The 18037-nt window shown below is 35.2% G+C and overlaps 1 protein-coding gene across 2 annotated transcripts; it reads left to right on the top strand.

Annotated features, from left to right (window-relative positions):
- The first annotated feature begins 1428 nt into the window (after positions 1 to 1428).
- Positions 1429 to 12407, top strand: LOC114383244 (protein CELLULOSE SYNTHASE INTERACTIVE 3-like). 2 transcript variants are annotated; one of them, XM_028342869.1, is made up of 8 exons: positions 1429 to 1612; positions 1805 to 1919; positions 2515 to 2611; positions 2835 to 5904; positions 6849 to 9393; positions 10137 to 10591; positions 11149 to 11265; positions 11675 to 12407. In XM_028342869.1, the coding sequence occupies exons 3-8, from the start codon at positions 2553 to 2555 to the stop codon at positions 11834 to 11836; spliced, it is 6408 nt and encodes a 2135-aa protein (XP_028198670.1). In that variant the 5' UTR covers positions 1429 to 1612; positions 1805 to 1919; positions 2515 to 2552; the 3' UTR covers positions 11837 to 12407. The 2 variants fall into 2 exon arrangements, with proteins under 2 accessions (XP_028198670.1, XP_028198669.1); XM_028342868.1 differs by having other exon boundaries at positions 1704 to 1919.
- Positions 12408 to 18037: the final 5630 nt, after the last annotated feature.

Here is an 18037-nt window from a genome sequence, read left to right as displayed (position 1 = left end):
AAAGGGGTCCTTGTGTAATTCGAGTAAAATATAAGGTGCGTCGTTATAATTTGTTCTAAAAAAGGTTTTGTCAACTCACATATAAGTAAATTTTTAATTATTTTTTATCTTATTTAATAATGATATTATCTCAAAAATAATTTTCAATTAATTGATTTTCTATTTTCAATAATTATTTTTTATTCTTAATAATAAATTTTAATGAAAGACACTTTAGAAACAAATTATTATTTAAAATTTATTAATAAAATTAATTAGTATGTGCTCTCCCTAATCTCGATTATAAGCAAACAAAGAATCACTTTTATGCTTATTAAAAAAGTTACTTAAACGCCGTTTAACTGAACTAGCCTCATTAAAAAATATTTTTTTTTATATTATCTTTCATTTCATTGAAACTTGATGTTAAGAGTAAAAAAATGATAACTGAAAATACAACCTTAATTAAATGAAGGATATTTAAAAATAATATCACTAAATAAGATGAAATTAGTTAAAATTTGTCAATATTTAAAACAAAACAAACATGTGATTTTTTTTACTTGTATTCAAGATGGAGAAAGTATAAAATTTAGTTAATTTTACTTATATTTTAGTACAAAGGATTCTTACTTTTAATTTTAGACTTAAATATATTTTTGGTATTTTACTTATATTTTAGTACAAAGGATTCTTATTTTTAATTTTAGACTCAAATATATTTTGTCTCTTTTTTTAGATATTATTTTTTATTATATCCATGACATTGAGTGAAATATTTATTAATTTTATAAATGATTAATTCGTTGAAAAATATGATAAATCACTTTTAGTGTAATTTCTCTTTTAAAAGGATCTCTCTAACACTATTTGTACCAACAGTTAGTGGTTGAGTTATTATTGTTTGAGGTACATAAATTTTAAGTCTCCTTTTCTTTTAATTTAAAAACATGTTTTTTTTAAGTCTATCTTGATTGATGTTTTACGGTTTAAAAGTATAACTTATAACATTTTTTTATGCAGAAATGATTAAAAAAGAATATTTTTTGAAATTGAGAGAGAAAGAAAAAAAAACAAATTAAAATTTCGATAACAAAAAATAAACTTAAATTTTAAGAAAAAAATATTCGAATCTTAATTTTAATTGATGAATCTTGAATTATGTTCGTTCACACCCTGTCACTCTGATGTCTAAACCAATGAGGAAAAACACGAAGCAAATACTGAAAGTAAAAACCAAAAAACGCACAAATCCCAAGCAAGAAAAAAAAATGGTTAAAATTGGACTGATAGTCATAGATGCAATGCAAGGCGCAACAATAACATGGGCGAAGAAGCAACTGTCATTCAGACTTTCAGTACAACCAGATTCGGACACGTATTTTACCCCCCCAAAATGCTACACGCCGTCAAAAATATTATAATAAATAAATAATCCTCCATTCACAAACAAGGAGGAAGAAGAAAAACAAAAACCATGGAAAGGAAAGGAAAAGACTGAGACACACACTCACTCACTCTTGCGACGCACTCTTCTCACTCTCTCTCTCTCCGTTTTCCTCTGTTTCCATTGTGCCTCCATTTCGCGTTGCTCTCATTCATTCAGCTCCTTCTCCGCGTTCTGAATTTCCAGGTATAAATGTGTCGTGTGTGTGCCTATGCGTAGTTAATTTTCTAGTTTTCTAATTTCGATTTGTTCCTCTCTCTCTCTCGCTGTGCCCTAGCTTCTGCAACCGATCTCTGCTCGTTGGATCTGATTTTTTCCAATTGTTCTTCGCGAAGATCTGAACTCGGTCCCGTGTTTGATCCGGTGTCGGTTTCGCAGGGTTTTTCGCTCGGTCGGATCGGTTTCGCGGGAAATTCGAAGTGAATTGAGGATGCGGCGGCATTGGAGGTAGTGCGAGGAGGAAGGAGCTCTGCGGCATTTGCATTCCGGCGAGGTAGCTTCTTTTGGATCAGTTGATTTTTTTATTTTTTTTTTAACGTGTTCCTCTGTAGTATGATGAGTTGCGAAATGTGGCATTTCAACCAAGGTTTTAAGTTCTGGTCGCCGTCTGTCGCGCTTTTTGATATTGTGGGAACTTTCGAACAAATCAGCGTATACGGCCACAATTGTGGTCGTGGACACTAAAAAATCCTTGAATTTGCAGCCAAAATCACGGTTGTGGACTGTTTTCTAAAACCTTGACTTCAATGTAATGTGTGGAACTTAGGAATTGAGATATTGGTTGGTTGCTTTGGATTTTGGATCACTTAGCCTTAGCGTAAAATATTGTAGATTGTTGATTGCATCTTGATATGGCGCTATCTAGACAAATATTGTTGTTGTTGCAATTGGTAGCATGTGATTTGTTTTACTATAGTAGGTTTCGCTCAGGTATAAATGTTTTTTAAACAGCGGTTCTGTCAACTGGTCTTGCACGAGGAACTGAATGCATCTCCGTCTGATGTCTATGTGGCTTCTTTTTTTTTTTTGGAATTTTTGGTTGTATGTCAATTTGGGATGGTTAATTTTTAGAGTGTGTAAATTTTCAGGTGTCCTGCAAGGAAGGTAAACTGGCGAATTGGTGCAAATGTCAAAGTCTCCCTCTCATGAACAACGGCAGTCCAATTATTCTGCCTCCCAGATTGGGTCAGTAATTTAGTTTTTTTTTTTTTTTCTCGTTAGTTAGGAATTTATTGTTGATGTAAGTCTGATATAAAAACTAGAAATAACATTAGTGATGAATGAATGCTAAACATTTTAGCAAGTAGTTTATGGTTGGTTATGTCTTAGCTGAGTTTGATTGTACATCCTTCGCTTGCAAATGTGAAAGTAGTAAAAATACTAACTAGTGGAAGTTAAATATATGCAGGGAGTTTAACGAGGCAACAGGAATGGATGATCCAGAATCTACAATGGCAACGGTTGCTAATTTTGTGGAGCAACTGCATGCCAACTTGTCATCACCTGTTGAGAAAGAAATTATTACAGCACACTTGCTAGGTATGGCCAGGAGAAGAAAGGATGCTAGAGCACTCATCGGTTCTCATGCCCAAGCCATGCCATTGTTCATAAGCATTCTCAGAAATGGAACCCCTCTTGCAAAAGTTAACGTTGCTTCCACTCTCAGTGTCCTGTGCAAAGATGAAGACCTGAGGTTAAAAGTACTTCTTGGTGGCTGTATCCCACCATTATTGTCACTTTTAAATTATGAATCCACCGATGCCAGGAAGGCAGCAGCTGAAGCGATATATGAAGTTTCCTCGGGTGGTCTTTCTGATGATCATGTTGGTATGAAAATTTTTGTTACAGAAGGTGTAGTTCCAACCTTATGGAATCAACTAAATCCAAAGAACAAGGAAGACAAAATTGTGGAGGGTTTTATTACTGGAGCATTAAGAAATCTTTGTGGGGACAAGGACGGCTACTGGAAAGCTACATTAGAAGCTGGAGGCGTGGATATCATAGTAGGGCTCTTGTCTTCAGATAATGCTGTTTCTCAGTCAAATGCAGCTTCTCTATTGGCACGTTTAATGCTGGCATTCAGTGATAGCATCCCCAAAGTAATAGACTCTGGAGCAGTCAAAGCTTTACTTCAGCTTGTTGGTCAGGAAAATGACATTTCTGTAAGAGCTAGTGCTGCTGATGCCCTAGAGGCCCTCTCTTCACAGTCTACCAAGGCTAAAAAGGTCATTGTTAATGCAGATGGTATTCCAATCCTTATTGCAGCTATAGTTGCTCCTTCTAATGAGTGTATGCAAGGTGATGGCGGCCAGGCTCTGCAGGAGCATGCAACTCGAGCTTTAGCCAATATCTGTGGTGGCATGTCTGCTTTAATACTATATCTTGGAGAACTTTCACGTTCTCCTCGCCCTGATTCACCAGTTGGTGATATAATTGGCGCTCTTGCTTATACACTCATGGTCTTTGAGGAAAAAGTTGATGTTGATGAGAAACATTTTGGTGCAACTCAGATAGAGGATATTCTAGTAACTCTTTTAAAGCCTTGGGACAACAATTTAATTCAAGAGCGTGTCCTCGAGGCTATGGCTAGCCTATATGGAAATGTCTGTCTCTCAAAGTGGCTCATTCAGGCAGATTCAAAGAAGGTTCTGATTGGACTTATAACCATGGCTGCCACTGATGTGCAAGAGTATCTGATACTTTCATTGACAAGCTTGTGTTGTGATAAGATTGGATTATGGGAGGCCATTAAAAAAAGGGAAGGCATCCAATTACTAATATCATTGCTTGGATTATCCAGTGAGCAGCATCAAGAGTACTCAGTTCAGTTGCTAGCAATCTTAACTGACCAGGTCGATGACAGCAAGTGGGCAATCACTGCTGCTGGAGGGATTCCACCATTGGTGCAGTTGTTGGAGACAGGATCACAGAAAGCAAGAGAGGAAGCAGCAAATGTTCTGTGGAGTTTGTGCTGTCACAGTGAAGATATTCGTGCTTGTGTTGAAAGTGCTGGAGCCATCCCAGCATTTTTGTGGCTTCTTAAGAGTGGTGGACCAAGAGGACAGGAAGCTTCTGCAATGGCACTCACAAAGCTTGTCCGAGTAGCTGATTCTGCCACAATTAATCAGCTATTAGCATTGCTCCTAGGGCATTCTCCAAGCTCAAAAACCCACATAATCCGAGTTTTAGGTCATGTTCTTACTATGGCTTCGCAGAATGATCTCCTTGAAAAGGGTTCTGCAGCTAATAAAGGCTTGAGATCTCTAGTTCAAGTCCTCAATTCATCAAATGAGGAAACCCAAGAATATGCAGCTTCAGTTCTAGCTGATTTATTTATTACAAGACAAGACATCTGTGATAGTCTTGCAACTGATGAGATTGTACTTCCTTGCGTGAAGCTTTTGACTAGCAAAACTCAAGTTGTTGCCACTCAATCAGCTCGAGCCTTAAGTGCTCTGTCTCGTCCAACAAAGAACAAGGCTGCTAATAAAATGTCTTATATTGTAGAGGGTGACGTCAAGCCACTAATCAAGTTAGCTAAAACATCCTCTGTTGATGCGGCTGAAACTGCTGTTGCTGCATTGGCCAATCTTCTCTTTGATCCTTTTATTGCTGCTGAGGCTCTAGCAGAAGATGTTGTTTCAGCTTTAACAAGAGTTCTGGCAGAAGGGACCTTGGAAGGTAAACGAAATGCATCTCGTGCACTTCATCAATTATTGAAGCATTTTCCAGTAGGTGATGTTCTCAAGGGTAATGCTCAATGCTGTTTCACTGTGCTTGCACTTGTTGATTCCTTAAGAGCTATGGATATGGACGGAACTGATGCAGCAGATGCTTTAGAAGTAATTGCACTGCTAGCCAGAACTAAACAGGGTGTCAACTTCACTTACCCTCCATGGTCAGCTCTGGCTGAAATACCATCAAGCTTAGAACTTCTTGTCTGCTTCCTGGCTGAGGGGCATTCCCTTGTCCAAGACAAGGCAATTAAAATTCTATCTAGACTTTGTGGGGATCAGCCAGTTGTTCTCGGTGAATTGTTATCTGCTAGTTCCAAATCCATTGGTTCATTGGCTAATAGAATAATGAACTCCTCCAGTCTAGAAGTAAAAATTGGAGGTTCTTCCTTATTAATTTGTGCTGCAAAGGAGAAGAAAGAGTTTTCAATGGATTCACTTGATGCTTCTGGGTATCTAAAACCATTAATATATTCTTTAGTTGAAATGATAAAGCAGAATTGTAGCTATTCTTCATTAGAAATTGAAGTTGTCACTTCTAAAGGTTTTATGGAGAGAAATTCTTTTCAAGAAGTTGATGAATTTGATATTCCTGATCCAGCCACTTCCTTGGGAAGCACTATTGCCATGTGGTTGCTTTCAGTTATTGCTTCTTTCCATATAAAGAGCAAGCTCACAATTATGGAAGCTGGTGGACTTGAAGCTCTCTTTGACAAACTTGCAAGACATACTTCAAATCCACAGGTACATTACATTTAAGCTTATTATTAAAGCTGCCTTTATCAATTCTCTTTGTCTTCTGGCTAGCCTTTTCTTTACTGTAGGTACTCACATCTATACCTGTAAGTAGCAAATACTGAAATGTGCCATCTCAGGCTGTGTGATGGCATTGCTTATGCTTTCTGGAAACTGTCTATTTGCAAATGTACAAGCAACAATAACTTGGAGGCTATATGATTTTGCAATTTAGAATTCATTATCAGTGTATCAAATTTTGGATAGTGTGTAATAAAGAAGCAGATTTGGGAAGAAAGAGGAGAACAATGAAGAAAAATTGTTGTTTTTAATTGAACATCTTTGATGAATGGCATATTGAAGCATTAATTTAAAGTCATTCAGAAAACTTCAGTGCAAAGAAATAAATAAAGTTTTCACCAAAGAAAAAGAAAACTTAGAATTGGAGATTCACGAGCCAGTTTTTAGCAGGAAAAAGATTCCAAGCTAAGCCTAGCTTGACATGAATCAACAAAAATATGTACTGATTTTAGATTTTTTATTAATATGAATTTAAATTTTAATATAGAAGTTCCTTATCTCATATAATTTAACATTTGTGCTTTCTAAACTGTGTATTTTCTTTTAAATGCCTTTTTAGAGAATTCGTTTCCCTCCTTTTGAATTTCATTATAACTAATTTTATTTTAACTTGGACTTCAGGTCCTCTTATTTCTATTAAGCCTGAGCTAAGACTGAATTTTGAAATGACTAGTAAAGAGTGAAAAGATTAAAGGCTCAATTAATGTACGTTGTACATTCTGTTTTTTCCAAATACTAGATTTATGTCGTATGGTTGTTGATTTGTGTTGCTGATCTACATATCTGGATTGCACAGTTGCTTTTGTTTGTTTGATCATGGGATGAGTTAAGTTGATGAATTGAATAGATTTCCTGCCTACCGCTTTTGACAGGCAGAATACGAGGATACAGAAGGAATATGGATCAATGCCTTGCTCTTGGCCATTTTATTTCAAGATGAAAATGTCATTCTATCTCCTGTCACAATGCGCATAATACCTTCTATCACTCTTCTGCTAAGATCTGATGAAGTAATTGATAAATATTTTGCTGCCCAAACTATGGCTAGTCTTGTTTGTAATGGTAATAAGGGAATAGATCTTGCCATTGCGAATTCTGGTGCTGTTGCTGGATTGATAACTATTATTGGGCATGTAGAGTCAGATATGCCTAATCTCATGGCTTTATCAGAAGAATTTTCTTTGGTACAAAACCCTGATCAAGTTGTTTTGGATCACCTTTTTGAAATTGAAGATGTAAAAGTGGGGTCTACCGCCAGGAAATCTATACCCCTCTTAGTGGATCTCCTGAGACCAATACCAGAAAGGCCTAGTGCTCCACCAGTTGCTGTTAGACTCTTGTTATCCATTGCAGATGGAAGTGATAGCAATAAATTAATCCTGGCTGAAGCTGGAGCTCTGGAAGCTTTGAACAAATACCTGTCCTTGAGTCCTCAAGACTCAACTGAGGCAGCTATTTCTGAGTTATTGAGAATATTATTTTGCAATTCTGACCTTATTAAACATGAAGCATCAACTAATTCATTGAACCAACTCATAGCAGTTTTGCGTCTCGGATCAAGAAATGCTAGATATAGTGCAGCAAGAGCACTTCATGAACTTTTTGATGCTGGCAACATTAGAGACTCAGAATTAGCTAAACAGGCCATTCAACCATTGGTTGACATGCTTAACACAACATCAGGTAATGAGCAGGAGGCTGCTCTCATGGCCTTGATCAAGTTAACTTCAGGAAATTCTTCAAAAGTATCTCTTCTTACTGATGTGGAAGGAAACCCACTTAAATGTTTATACAAAATACTGTCTTCTGCTTCATCCTTGGAACTGAAGAGCCATGCTGCGCAACTCTGCTTTGCTCTTTTTGGCAATAGCAAGATCAGAGCAGATCCAGTTGCCTCAGAATGCCTAGAACCCTTTATATCACTGATGCAATCTAATTCTGAGACTGCAATAGTATCTGGGGTTTGTGCTTTTGAGAGATTATTGGAAGATGAACAACAAGTAGAGCTTGCAGCAGCCTACAATGTTGTGGATCTCCTTGTGAGCTTGGTTTCTGGTACAAACTATCAGCTTATAGAGGCCGCCATATCTACTCTTATCAAATTGGGCAAAGACAGGACTCCAATTAAACTAGACATGGTGAAAGCTGGCATTATTAATAATTGTCTCAATCTACTACAATTAGCACCTAGCTCTCTATGCTCCACAATAGCTGAGCTGTTTCGCATTTTAACTAATAGCAGTGCAATTGCGAGAAGTTCAGATGCTGCAGAAATTGTAGAACCACTTTTCCATGTTTTGCTCCGCCGAGATTTCAACTTATGGGGACAGCATAGCGCCTTACAAGCACTTGTAAATATATTGGAGAAACCGCAAAGTCTTGCAACCTTGAAGCTTACTCCAAGCCAAGTTATTGAGCCCTTGATTTCTTTTCTGGAATCCCCATCCCAAGCTATTCAACAGCTTGGCACAGAACTGTTATCTCATCTTCTTGCACAGGAACATTTTCAGCAAGATATTACAACAAAGAATGCAGTTGTGCCCCTCGTACAGCTTGCAGGAATTGGAATATTAAACTTACAGCAAACAGCAATAAAAGCATTGGAAAAAATTTCCACAAGTTGGCCAAAGGCAGTTGCTGATGCGGGAGGTATTTTTGAGCTTGCAAAGGTTATTATTCAAGATGAGCCTCAGCCACCACATGCGCTCTGGGAATCAGCTGCTTTAGTTCTCTCTAATGTATTACATTCCAATGCCGATTACTATTTTAAAGTTCCTGTAGTGGTTCTTGTGAAACTTTTGCACTCAACACTTGAGAGTACAATTAGCATAGCCCTTAATGCTTTAATAGTTCATGACAGAAGCGATGCTTCAAGTGCTGAGCAGATGATGGAAGCTGGAGTTATAGATGCTCTGTTGGAACTTTTAAGATCTCATCATTGTGAAGAAGCATCTGGTAGATTACTAGAAGCTTTATTTAACAATGTGAGAGTACGAGAGATGAAGGTGTCTAAGTATGCTATAGCACCTTTATCCCAGTATCTATTGGATCCGCAAACCAGATCACAGTCTGGCAAGCTTCTTGCTGCTTTAGCTTTGGGAGATCTTTCCCAGCATGAAGGACATGCTAGATCTAGCGCCTCTGTTTCCGCATGTCGTGCATTGATAAGTTTACTTGAAGATCAGCCAACTGAAGAAATGAAGGTGGTGGCTATATGTGCATTGCAAAACTTTGTCATGAACAGCAGGACCAATAGACGAGCTGTTGCAGAAGCTGGGGGCATATTGGTGATTCAGGAATTGCTTCTGTCTCCAAACACAGAAGTTTCTGCACAAGCTGCTTTACTGATCAAATTTTTGTTTTCTACCCATACACTGCAAGAATACGTGTCAAATGAGTTGATCAGGTCTTTGACAGGTACATCAAAATTGTCCGTATTGACAGTGTTCCCTGCTTTACACTTATGCATACTTTAGAGCAACTACTTTTGGCATGTCTCATAGCTCTAATCATGTCTGTTTTACATTCTATTAGTAGTCTTCTGTTTAACTGATTACACACAAATTCATTTAATTGCACATTTTTTAATGGATCAAGCTCATTCTTGTATGAAAGCTTCATGTTGATGTTTATTTAAAATTTACTAGGATCAGGTTTTGAGAAATAATTGTAGTTGTTAATTATGGGAAATGTTTTTTATTTTATTTTAAATGCTTCATTTAATCTTCTGTTTGAACCAATATTATTAGAATTTGAAAAGATGTCTTCAACTTGTGATTCGGCATCTGTTTCATTTTGGACTTTTCGGTAGTAGAAAGAAAAACAACCAAGTTTTGATTTGATGAGCTTTTCATTTTTCAGAGTAATTGGAAATTGTCAACGTGTACAAATAAATTAGTCTCCTTCCTGTTTTCTTTTCTCTCCTAGTATAAATCTTTAATTGAATGTATATTTCTGTTAGTTTCATTTTAGAAAAATGGAGGATGTCTAAAGATTTTCTGGTGTGTGACAGCAAGTCAAATAATTTTTTGTACCATATCAATCTTAAATTTATATTAATTAGAAAAATAATCACATATAGATTGGGGTGTAATTGTGACGCTTCTCTTTTACATCTATTAAAATTTTTTATTTCATTGAAAAATCATTTTGTTATGCAGCTGCACTGGAAAGAGAGTTATGGTCAACTGCCACAATCAATGAGGAGGTTTTGAGAACTCTACATGTGATATTCATGAACTTCCCTAAGCTCCACACATCTGAAGCAGCAACTCTTTGCATTCCTCATTTGGTAGGGGCACTTAAATCTGGTGGTGAAGCGGCTCAGGACTCTGTACTTGACACGTTTTGCTTGCTAAGACAATCTTGGTCAACTATGCCTATAGATATAGCTAAGTCTCAAGCTATGATTGCTGCAGAAGCCATCCCCATATTGCAAATGCTCATGAAAACCTGCCCGCCTAGTTTCCATGAGAGGGCAGATACTCTTCTGCACTGCTTACCAGGTTGTTTGACTGTCACCATTAAGCGTGGAAACAACCTCAAACAAACTATGGGAAGCACAAATGCGTTCTGCCGGTTAACAATAGGCAATGGTCCTCCAAAACAAACCAAGGTATTCTCATGAATAATTTTTGAAATCTGCAAAAGCACTAATATTATTTCTTCTGTTCTTTGCAGTCCTCTTTTCTTTTTATTTGAAACTATTTTTCTATTAATTAGAAGCTTCATGTTTCTACTATTCCTAGTTTTCATGTAAGTACCATACTGATTACAAATTGCATTTGATGACAACAACAACAACAACAACGCCTTATCCCACTAGGTGGGGTGCATTTGATGACAACCAAAATTTTAAAATCATCTTACTTAAAATATTCATAGATCAAGGAACCCTACTCTTAGCATTCCTGTCATAATTTTCAACTTCTCAAATTTCTGACAACTTAAAAAGGAGTCAGTTTTGATTATACAATTCCACTTAATTGAATATATGGGATGTAATTTAACCGTGAATCTTTCCAGTTTTACATATGAGAAAATTGCAGATGTAATTTTCATTGTCCAAAATTATTTATGAACTTATAAATTGATTTGTTTGCTATCTCTAGCGAGGATTAAATTTTCTTATACAAGATTACAGACACCGTTTATGGTTTTTGCTTCTATTAGGTAGTGAATCATAGTACTTCTCCAGAATGGAAAGAAGGATTCACTTGGGCATTTGATGTACCTCCGAAGGGCCAAAAGCTACATATCATATGCAAAAGCAAGAATACTTTTGGAAAGGTAACTGGATATTCATTCCGCAAGTGATTTACTCATTCTCTATTTTATGTGTGGTAAGTCGTGAGGGCTTACCTATTCCTTTTCTGAAAGGATGAATGATTACATTTCTTTGTATGATGGATACTAGTGTTATTTTGATGAAAACTGAAAAAGACCCCCCTGTCTATTTCTGTCAATAATAATTCTACCTTATTCTTTAATCTTATTGCCTTTGATGGTGACATACTAGTCTGTGCTCGTTTAAGTACGTGAAAATTGAGGTGGAAAATAAAATGTACTTCACTCTTTGTTAAAAAAAAAATTCACTCTCTCTCTCTTTTTTTATTCTCCTTCCCACTTACTCAATCAAGCATATGCTAAATCTGCATTGCTTTAAATACTGACTGCAAGTGTTGTGCTTTTTCTCCAGACAACACTTGGAAGAGTCACTATCCAAATTGATAAAGTTGTATCAGAGGGGGTTTATAGTGGATTATTCAGTCTTAATCATGATGGTAATAAAGATGGTTCTTCCCGAACACTTGAAATTGAGATTATATGGTCCAACAGGATTTCCAATGATGACATTTGAAAAGTATAGCAAGCTACTTTTTGGGTGGAAGCATAGAAAGGTAATCTGCAACATGCATGAGATGTTGGAAATGGTTTTGCTTGTAATTATCAGCACATTTGAATGATCCAATTTTGTAGTCTGGCAGATTAAGTTGCTCCTGTTGTAAGTGTAAATTAAATTATAAATGTCTAGAGGCAGCAAGCGTTTGAAAAGGATGCTCCCACGGTAAAGTCAAAAAATGTTTGCAATTGTACAGGTCAGTCCACAGGTATATTAGAAACTTGAATCATAGGGAAAAAATGGCATTTTAATTAAATTTGTCAAAAGTTTTTATTTTTTATTTTTTTATTTGTATTAGTCTCTGATGTTGGGATGTACACTAGCATCTGCTGTAAAGTGGCTTTGTTTTATGTTTGTAAGCCACAAGAGATGATAAACTGACAATATGTCATTGTCCCCTTGTGTCGGGAACATGCTCATTTTTCACCACCTTGGCCCCCACCCAATAAACAATTCCCTGTTTTTTCTAATTGATCCATGTAATTGTTGTAGGTCTAAATTCCATTTGAATATTTTTTCTTAGGGTTAAGCATAATTGTTTATTTTATTTTATTTTTTCATTTTCTTAAATCAATGGTTCGCATCCTCTTGCATTTCCTCTTATCATTTATCTCTCAACTTATGAGCCCCATACCCTGGCCATCATTATCTGTTGTCAAATTTTCATGCAAGACTTCAGCTACTATTATGGTTATGTGGTGTGAGGAAACGAAAAAAAAAGAATTAGTTATCTTTTCATACCGAAGGATCATAACTCTTTATAGCAGTTGTTTGATGCATACCCGTTTAATTATGATAGTATTGTTTTAAAATTGAATCAATCATTGAATTCGTCAAGACATTTATTAAAGGTCTAATGATTGAATCATAGTCAAGTTGTGGCCCGAATCGGTATGAACAAGAATTAGATAATGCATACAAGTAATATTAAAGAAACTTAATATCATAACTTTACATTACTAAAAACTATAAATAAAACACTATTATATAAGTTTTAAACATCCAAAGTACATACCTAGAAAATAATGTCTGGTAGCAATAGTAATAAGTTTATATCTAATATAATAAAAAAAATTGACAAATATTAATGGTATTTCATAAGGGTGATATCACTTTTAATAAATTATTATAAAAATCAATAATATTATCATATATAATATTTATAATTAGATGATAATATAAAATTATTATATACTATCAAATGTCAAATGTAATGTATAACTTGTTTTTAATTAGAATATCATGAATATGTGAAAGTATGTTTGCAATACGCATTTTACACTATTTTATAGTGTCAATGTAAGTGGTTAAAAGAAACTGAGACATTGAAGTATTGAATCACTACGCATCAATCGAAATGACAAACTTAATTTCCAATGCAATAGCTTTGATTCACGAGTTAAATATTAGAATTAGTATATTTGAGAAACTAAAAAGCATATGAATTGTTGATTTAGATATAAAGAAGAAAATAGAACGTGAAGAAGTATTGAACCACTCTTTGACACATAAATCAAAATGTTAATGTGGCAAAAAAAATTTAACTCAATTGTGAATGTAATAGTTTTTCAGGGTATGAAATTGCACATGTCCTAAAGGCAAGAGGAAACAGCACCCGAACGGAAGAAAGAGTGGGGCAAGAGGACAGTGGCAGACGGGGGCCAAGGCATTGTAATAATAACTAGAGTCCCATATTGCAGATCTACTACCACCTAATGGGTACCTTGCAGCATGAAAATGACAAAGCATAAATAAGTAGGTAGAGGAGACACATCACTGGTCATTTTGGCGTAATCATTCACAAGGAGAAAATAAAGAACTCCTGAACGAATTCAGCATTGAAAAGACTTAAATATCATCATGCATGGGGAGCAAATCTGAATAGATCTTCTCACTTCCTGTCATTTTTTTTTTTCAATTTATGAACAGGATACAGCTACTTATATCATATGTTTATTTACACAATCAAAACAATATGAAATTCAGTATCTTAGAAAATAGGCAGGGGAAGACAAGTTTAGCCAACTTATTGATTCCTCCTTTAATGTGCACAGGGCCACAGGCACAGCCATAAATACAAGATTGTAGTTCTCATAAATAGATTAAATTTACGAGATGCTTTAATTTAAATCAATGGATAATGGTGAATATACTCTTGTTTTCTCACTTTAGAGGAGTTCAATCCATAAATATGACCCATTGCCAGCACATCAATCAATGATTTATCACTTTATGTTCTTACCTTTATTGTTTTCATCGTCTATTTGAGGATCCTTTCTCTATATTTCTAATCCACATTAAATTTCACTGCAGATGCTGCTCCAATTGCAATGTAACCTTATCCTATCAGCATATTTTTTTTAACACGATTAAAATTTATTTAAAACTACAAAATGATAAAATCATAAATGAGATTCATTAATTAAGAAGTGAAACCCATAAAGTCGTAAATGAAATTCATTAATTAAAAAGTGAAATCCGTAAAGTTATGATCTTAAGTAAATTTCAGCCCATAGTAAAAAATGTTTAAAAAAGTGTGGTAAATAATATATTACTATCATTTCTCTATCATGCATTTATAAACAGATTGAAACAAGTTCTTCCAAATCAGCCAAATTAATTTATATGAGGATGTGAAGTTGATTAAAAATTGAAACACTATGAGTCTGTGAGGACTGAACGCCAATTTGTCTCAATTATTACTACTCACAAATTCCATTCCAAAGCTTCAGCTTAAGAATATAATTATTTGTGCACACTTATTTCTTACAGTAACATGCATAATTATTTATGCATTTATCCCCAATGCAAAAAAAAAATGTATAGATTTTTATTCCACATTTGAATATTAAATTAGTTATTAACTAGTTATTATTGTGAGAGCTTATACCCCAACATGCATATAAATAAAAAAAACATATAAAATATGAAATTTAATTAAATCAATTTTATTCAATAAAATCATATGTAAATTCACATAAGTAAAAGGTTCACATTCACTCCACTGTTATCAAATAAAACTTCTCAGAAACATCTTCGATTCAAAATAAGGTCATTCAAGTTTACAAAAGAATTCAAGTTAAACAACAAAATAAAATAAAATAACATGTTTAAAGCATCATGCAATTTAAAACAAAAACTGTGACACCCTCTACCCCTCACATATATATTAATAAAGGAATAAAAATTCAAATATTAATTAAAAGTATTTTTAAAACATTTTTAAATACAAGCCGTTCAAATGGGTAAAAGGCTCACATTCACTTTCTTCTACATCATATTCAAACTTGTCCAAATAAATAATAAAGTCATTTCAGCTCAAAGAAGGTCATCTAAGTTTCGTACAATTGATATAGAACTTATATCCTAATGTCACATCCTATCAGAGCGTGGTGTTCCCGTGTCCTCTAGCATGAGGTTCTTCATAGTCATCCACCTATTCATCTGCTCCCCCGAACACAAAGTTCAAGATCATCACAGGATCCAAACACAAACAACAAACCGGGAGTGAGTTATCACATTGCTAACTACTAGAGAGAAACAACACAACATATAGTAGTCAAATACAATTTACTTAGCATATCTCACATTATTTCATCACTTTGTCATTCATCAATCACACTTTTCATCCATCAATCACACATTTCAATCATCAATCATTATACACAGGAATCACACACTCCGATCAAGACATAATAACACATCAATTTCATAATAAACAATTAGCAAGCGTATGCGACAGTTATTGTAAGACTCAAGCCTATATGCAATTTGGTACCATGTCAGTGAAAAACCATCCTGGGGCGCTTAGGAGTACATAACAAGACACACCACACAATGGGTTTGTCAGGTCACTCTCACTAAGTAAGATCATAGGGAGACCAGTCAGGGTCACGATGTTTTGCGAGAATGCTCCAACCATATGGGATCAACATAGGCCTAAAGGAGCACTCAAACCCGGTGACCCCCAAGGCCTACACTCCGAAGAGTCCGTCAGGGCCTCTCCCTCCTGATTCAGGTCCAACCCCTAAAATTATTTTAGCACACAGACTCTATCTATGAACTGTACAAAACACACGACTCCTCAATTGTTCTTAAAATAATTTTAACTCGTCGCCCTTTAAGGGTCTTATCATTAACTCGTCGCCCTTAAAGGGACTTAACATTAACTCGTCGCCCAAAAAGGGACTTAACATCAACTCGTCGCCCTAAAAGGGACTTAACATCAACTCGTCGCCCTAAAAGGAACTTAGCATTAACTCGTCGCCCTTGAAAGGACTTATGATCGTGTGATAGTACAATTCATAGTTCACAACTCAATGCACATATATATCTCAATCATATACATACTCAATTTATCACATACACTTAATCCCAATCACAATGGTATAATCTCAATTTAACATGTTATCACACCTCATGAATCATATACACTTTACCTATGAACTATGCAATACACACATCTACTCAATTATTTTCAAAATCATTTTAACTCGTCGGGTTCCCACAGTGAATCCCATCACAATACTTGTCACCCTTAAAGGGTCTTACAATTGTGTGATTGCACAGTTCATAGTTCACAACTCAATACACATATCTCATCTCAATACACATGTATTTCATCATCCGTCACATGTTCAATTTATCACATACTCACAGTTTGAATCATCATTTCATAACCTCAACATAACAATTTATACAAAAGATTTTATCACAACATGGAATGTAAAACCTCTGAAATAGTTCCTCACAATTGTATCAAAATCAATTAATCAAAATCATGGGTTAACACAAAGACATCAAGAGCACTCAAGTTTATCAATCAATTCTCATCAGGACATCAATTGGTACATAGAACACAATAATATTGTATTCATAATCATAAAGAAAAATTATAATTCAATAAACATCCCAAAAAAAACCCAAATTTAGTCCTCTAAGGATCCCTACACATGTTTATTCTAACCCCCAATTGCGATAAACTCATCCCTTACCTCTAAGCGGACTCACGTGTCTTCCCATAGCGATAACGTCATCTCTAGCAGTTCCCTAAGATTTCTCCAGTTTTTCCTCCGACTGCTCCGGTAGAGTACCAAACGTCAGAGAAACGGAGAAAGGATTAAAACCTCCATTTGGACTATCTTCATGCGATTCCTTTTTCTTCCTCAACGAACATTATATCACAAATCCCAACGGTCAAAGCGTTTGCAATTGAATTTCGAACAACATATCCAAAATTCACGACAATCCAACGGTTAACGAAACCGGGATCATAGTTTTACCAAAACAGCTCTGGGTTTCTGCGGGAAAGAAAAATGCTACAATGCGAGGGATATTTCTCTTAGATCAGACGTGGTATCGAAATTCCCAACGGTTAACGTGCTCGGAAATGGGTTTTGAACATGCTGTTTAAATTTCACGACGATCCAACGGTGAATGAGTCCGAGATCGTGCTTTTTCTGAGACAGGTTTGGTGGCCTGCGGGAAAAAAGAGAGGGTTTTGGGAGGAGAAGGAGAAAAACGGAAATGAGGGAAAGAAGAGGCACCATCAGTGTGAAAACTGACCTAACGCTATTTATAGCTAGGTTTACTCTATTTATTTATTTATTATTTTATAAAAACAAACTTTATTTTATTTTCTAACAAACAAATAAATAAAATACCATTTTTATTTTCTCTCAAATAATTATTTTAATTAATAATTATATCTCTTTATTTATTTATTTATAAAATCTCACCATTTTTTTTAAACTCTATTTATTTATAAATAATAATCCTTTTTAATCTAGTTTACGAAAATTGGGATGTTACAAAAACTCATGTCCCAATATTCCATAATGAAAATTCACACTGTTGGAGAGTGATATGTAAGTACCAAGTAACTAACTATGAGTTATGTGGGCTAATTATATGCATCACCATGGACTAGGAGAGTAGGAATTAGGAGTTTAAGAAAACTATAAGTCATAAAATGAACACTATATGAACAAGAGCCAAAAACATACAATCACGGCAATAAACTCAAATTATGACGAGATATGTCTATTTTTGAACCAAATATTCCGCATCAAACAAAATGGTACATCTTCCATGGACAATGAACTTTTGTCAAATGATCCATTACTGGGAAGCAATATTGTTCAAAGCATATCTAAGTAG

Source organism: Glycine soja, chromosome 14, assembly GCF_004193775.1.
Source record: "Glycine soja cultivar W05 chromosome 14, ASM419377v2, whole genome shotgun sequence".
In the NCBI taxonomy this organism is placed as follows: Eukaryota; Viridiplantae; Streptophyta; class Magnoliopsida; order Fabales; family Fabaceae; genus Glycine; species Glycine soja.
The sequence above is the reverse complement of the archived record's forward strand: the minus strand, read 5'-3'. Positions and strand labels throughout refer to the sequence as shown.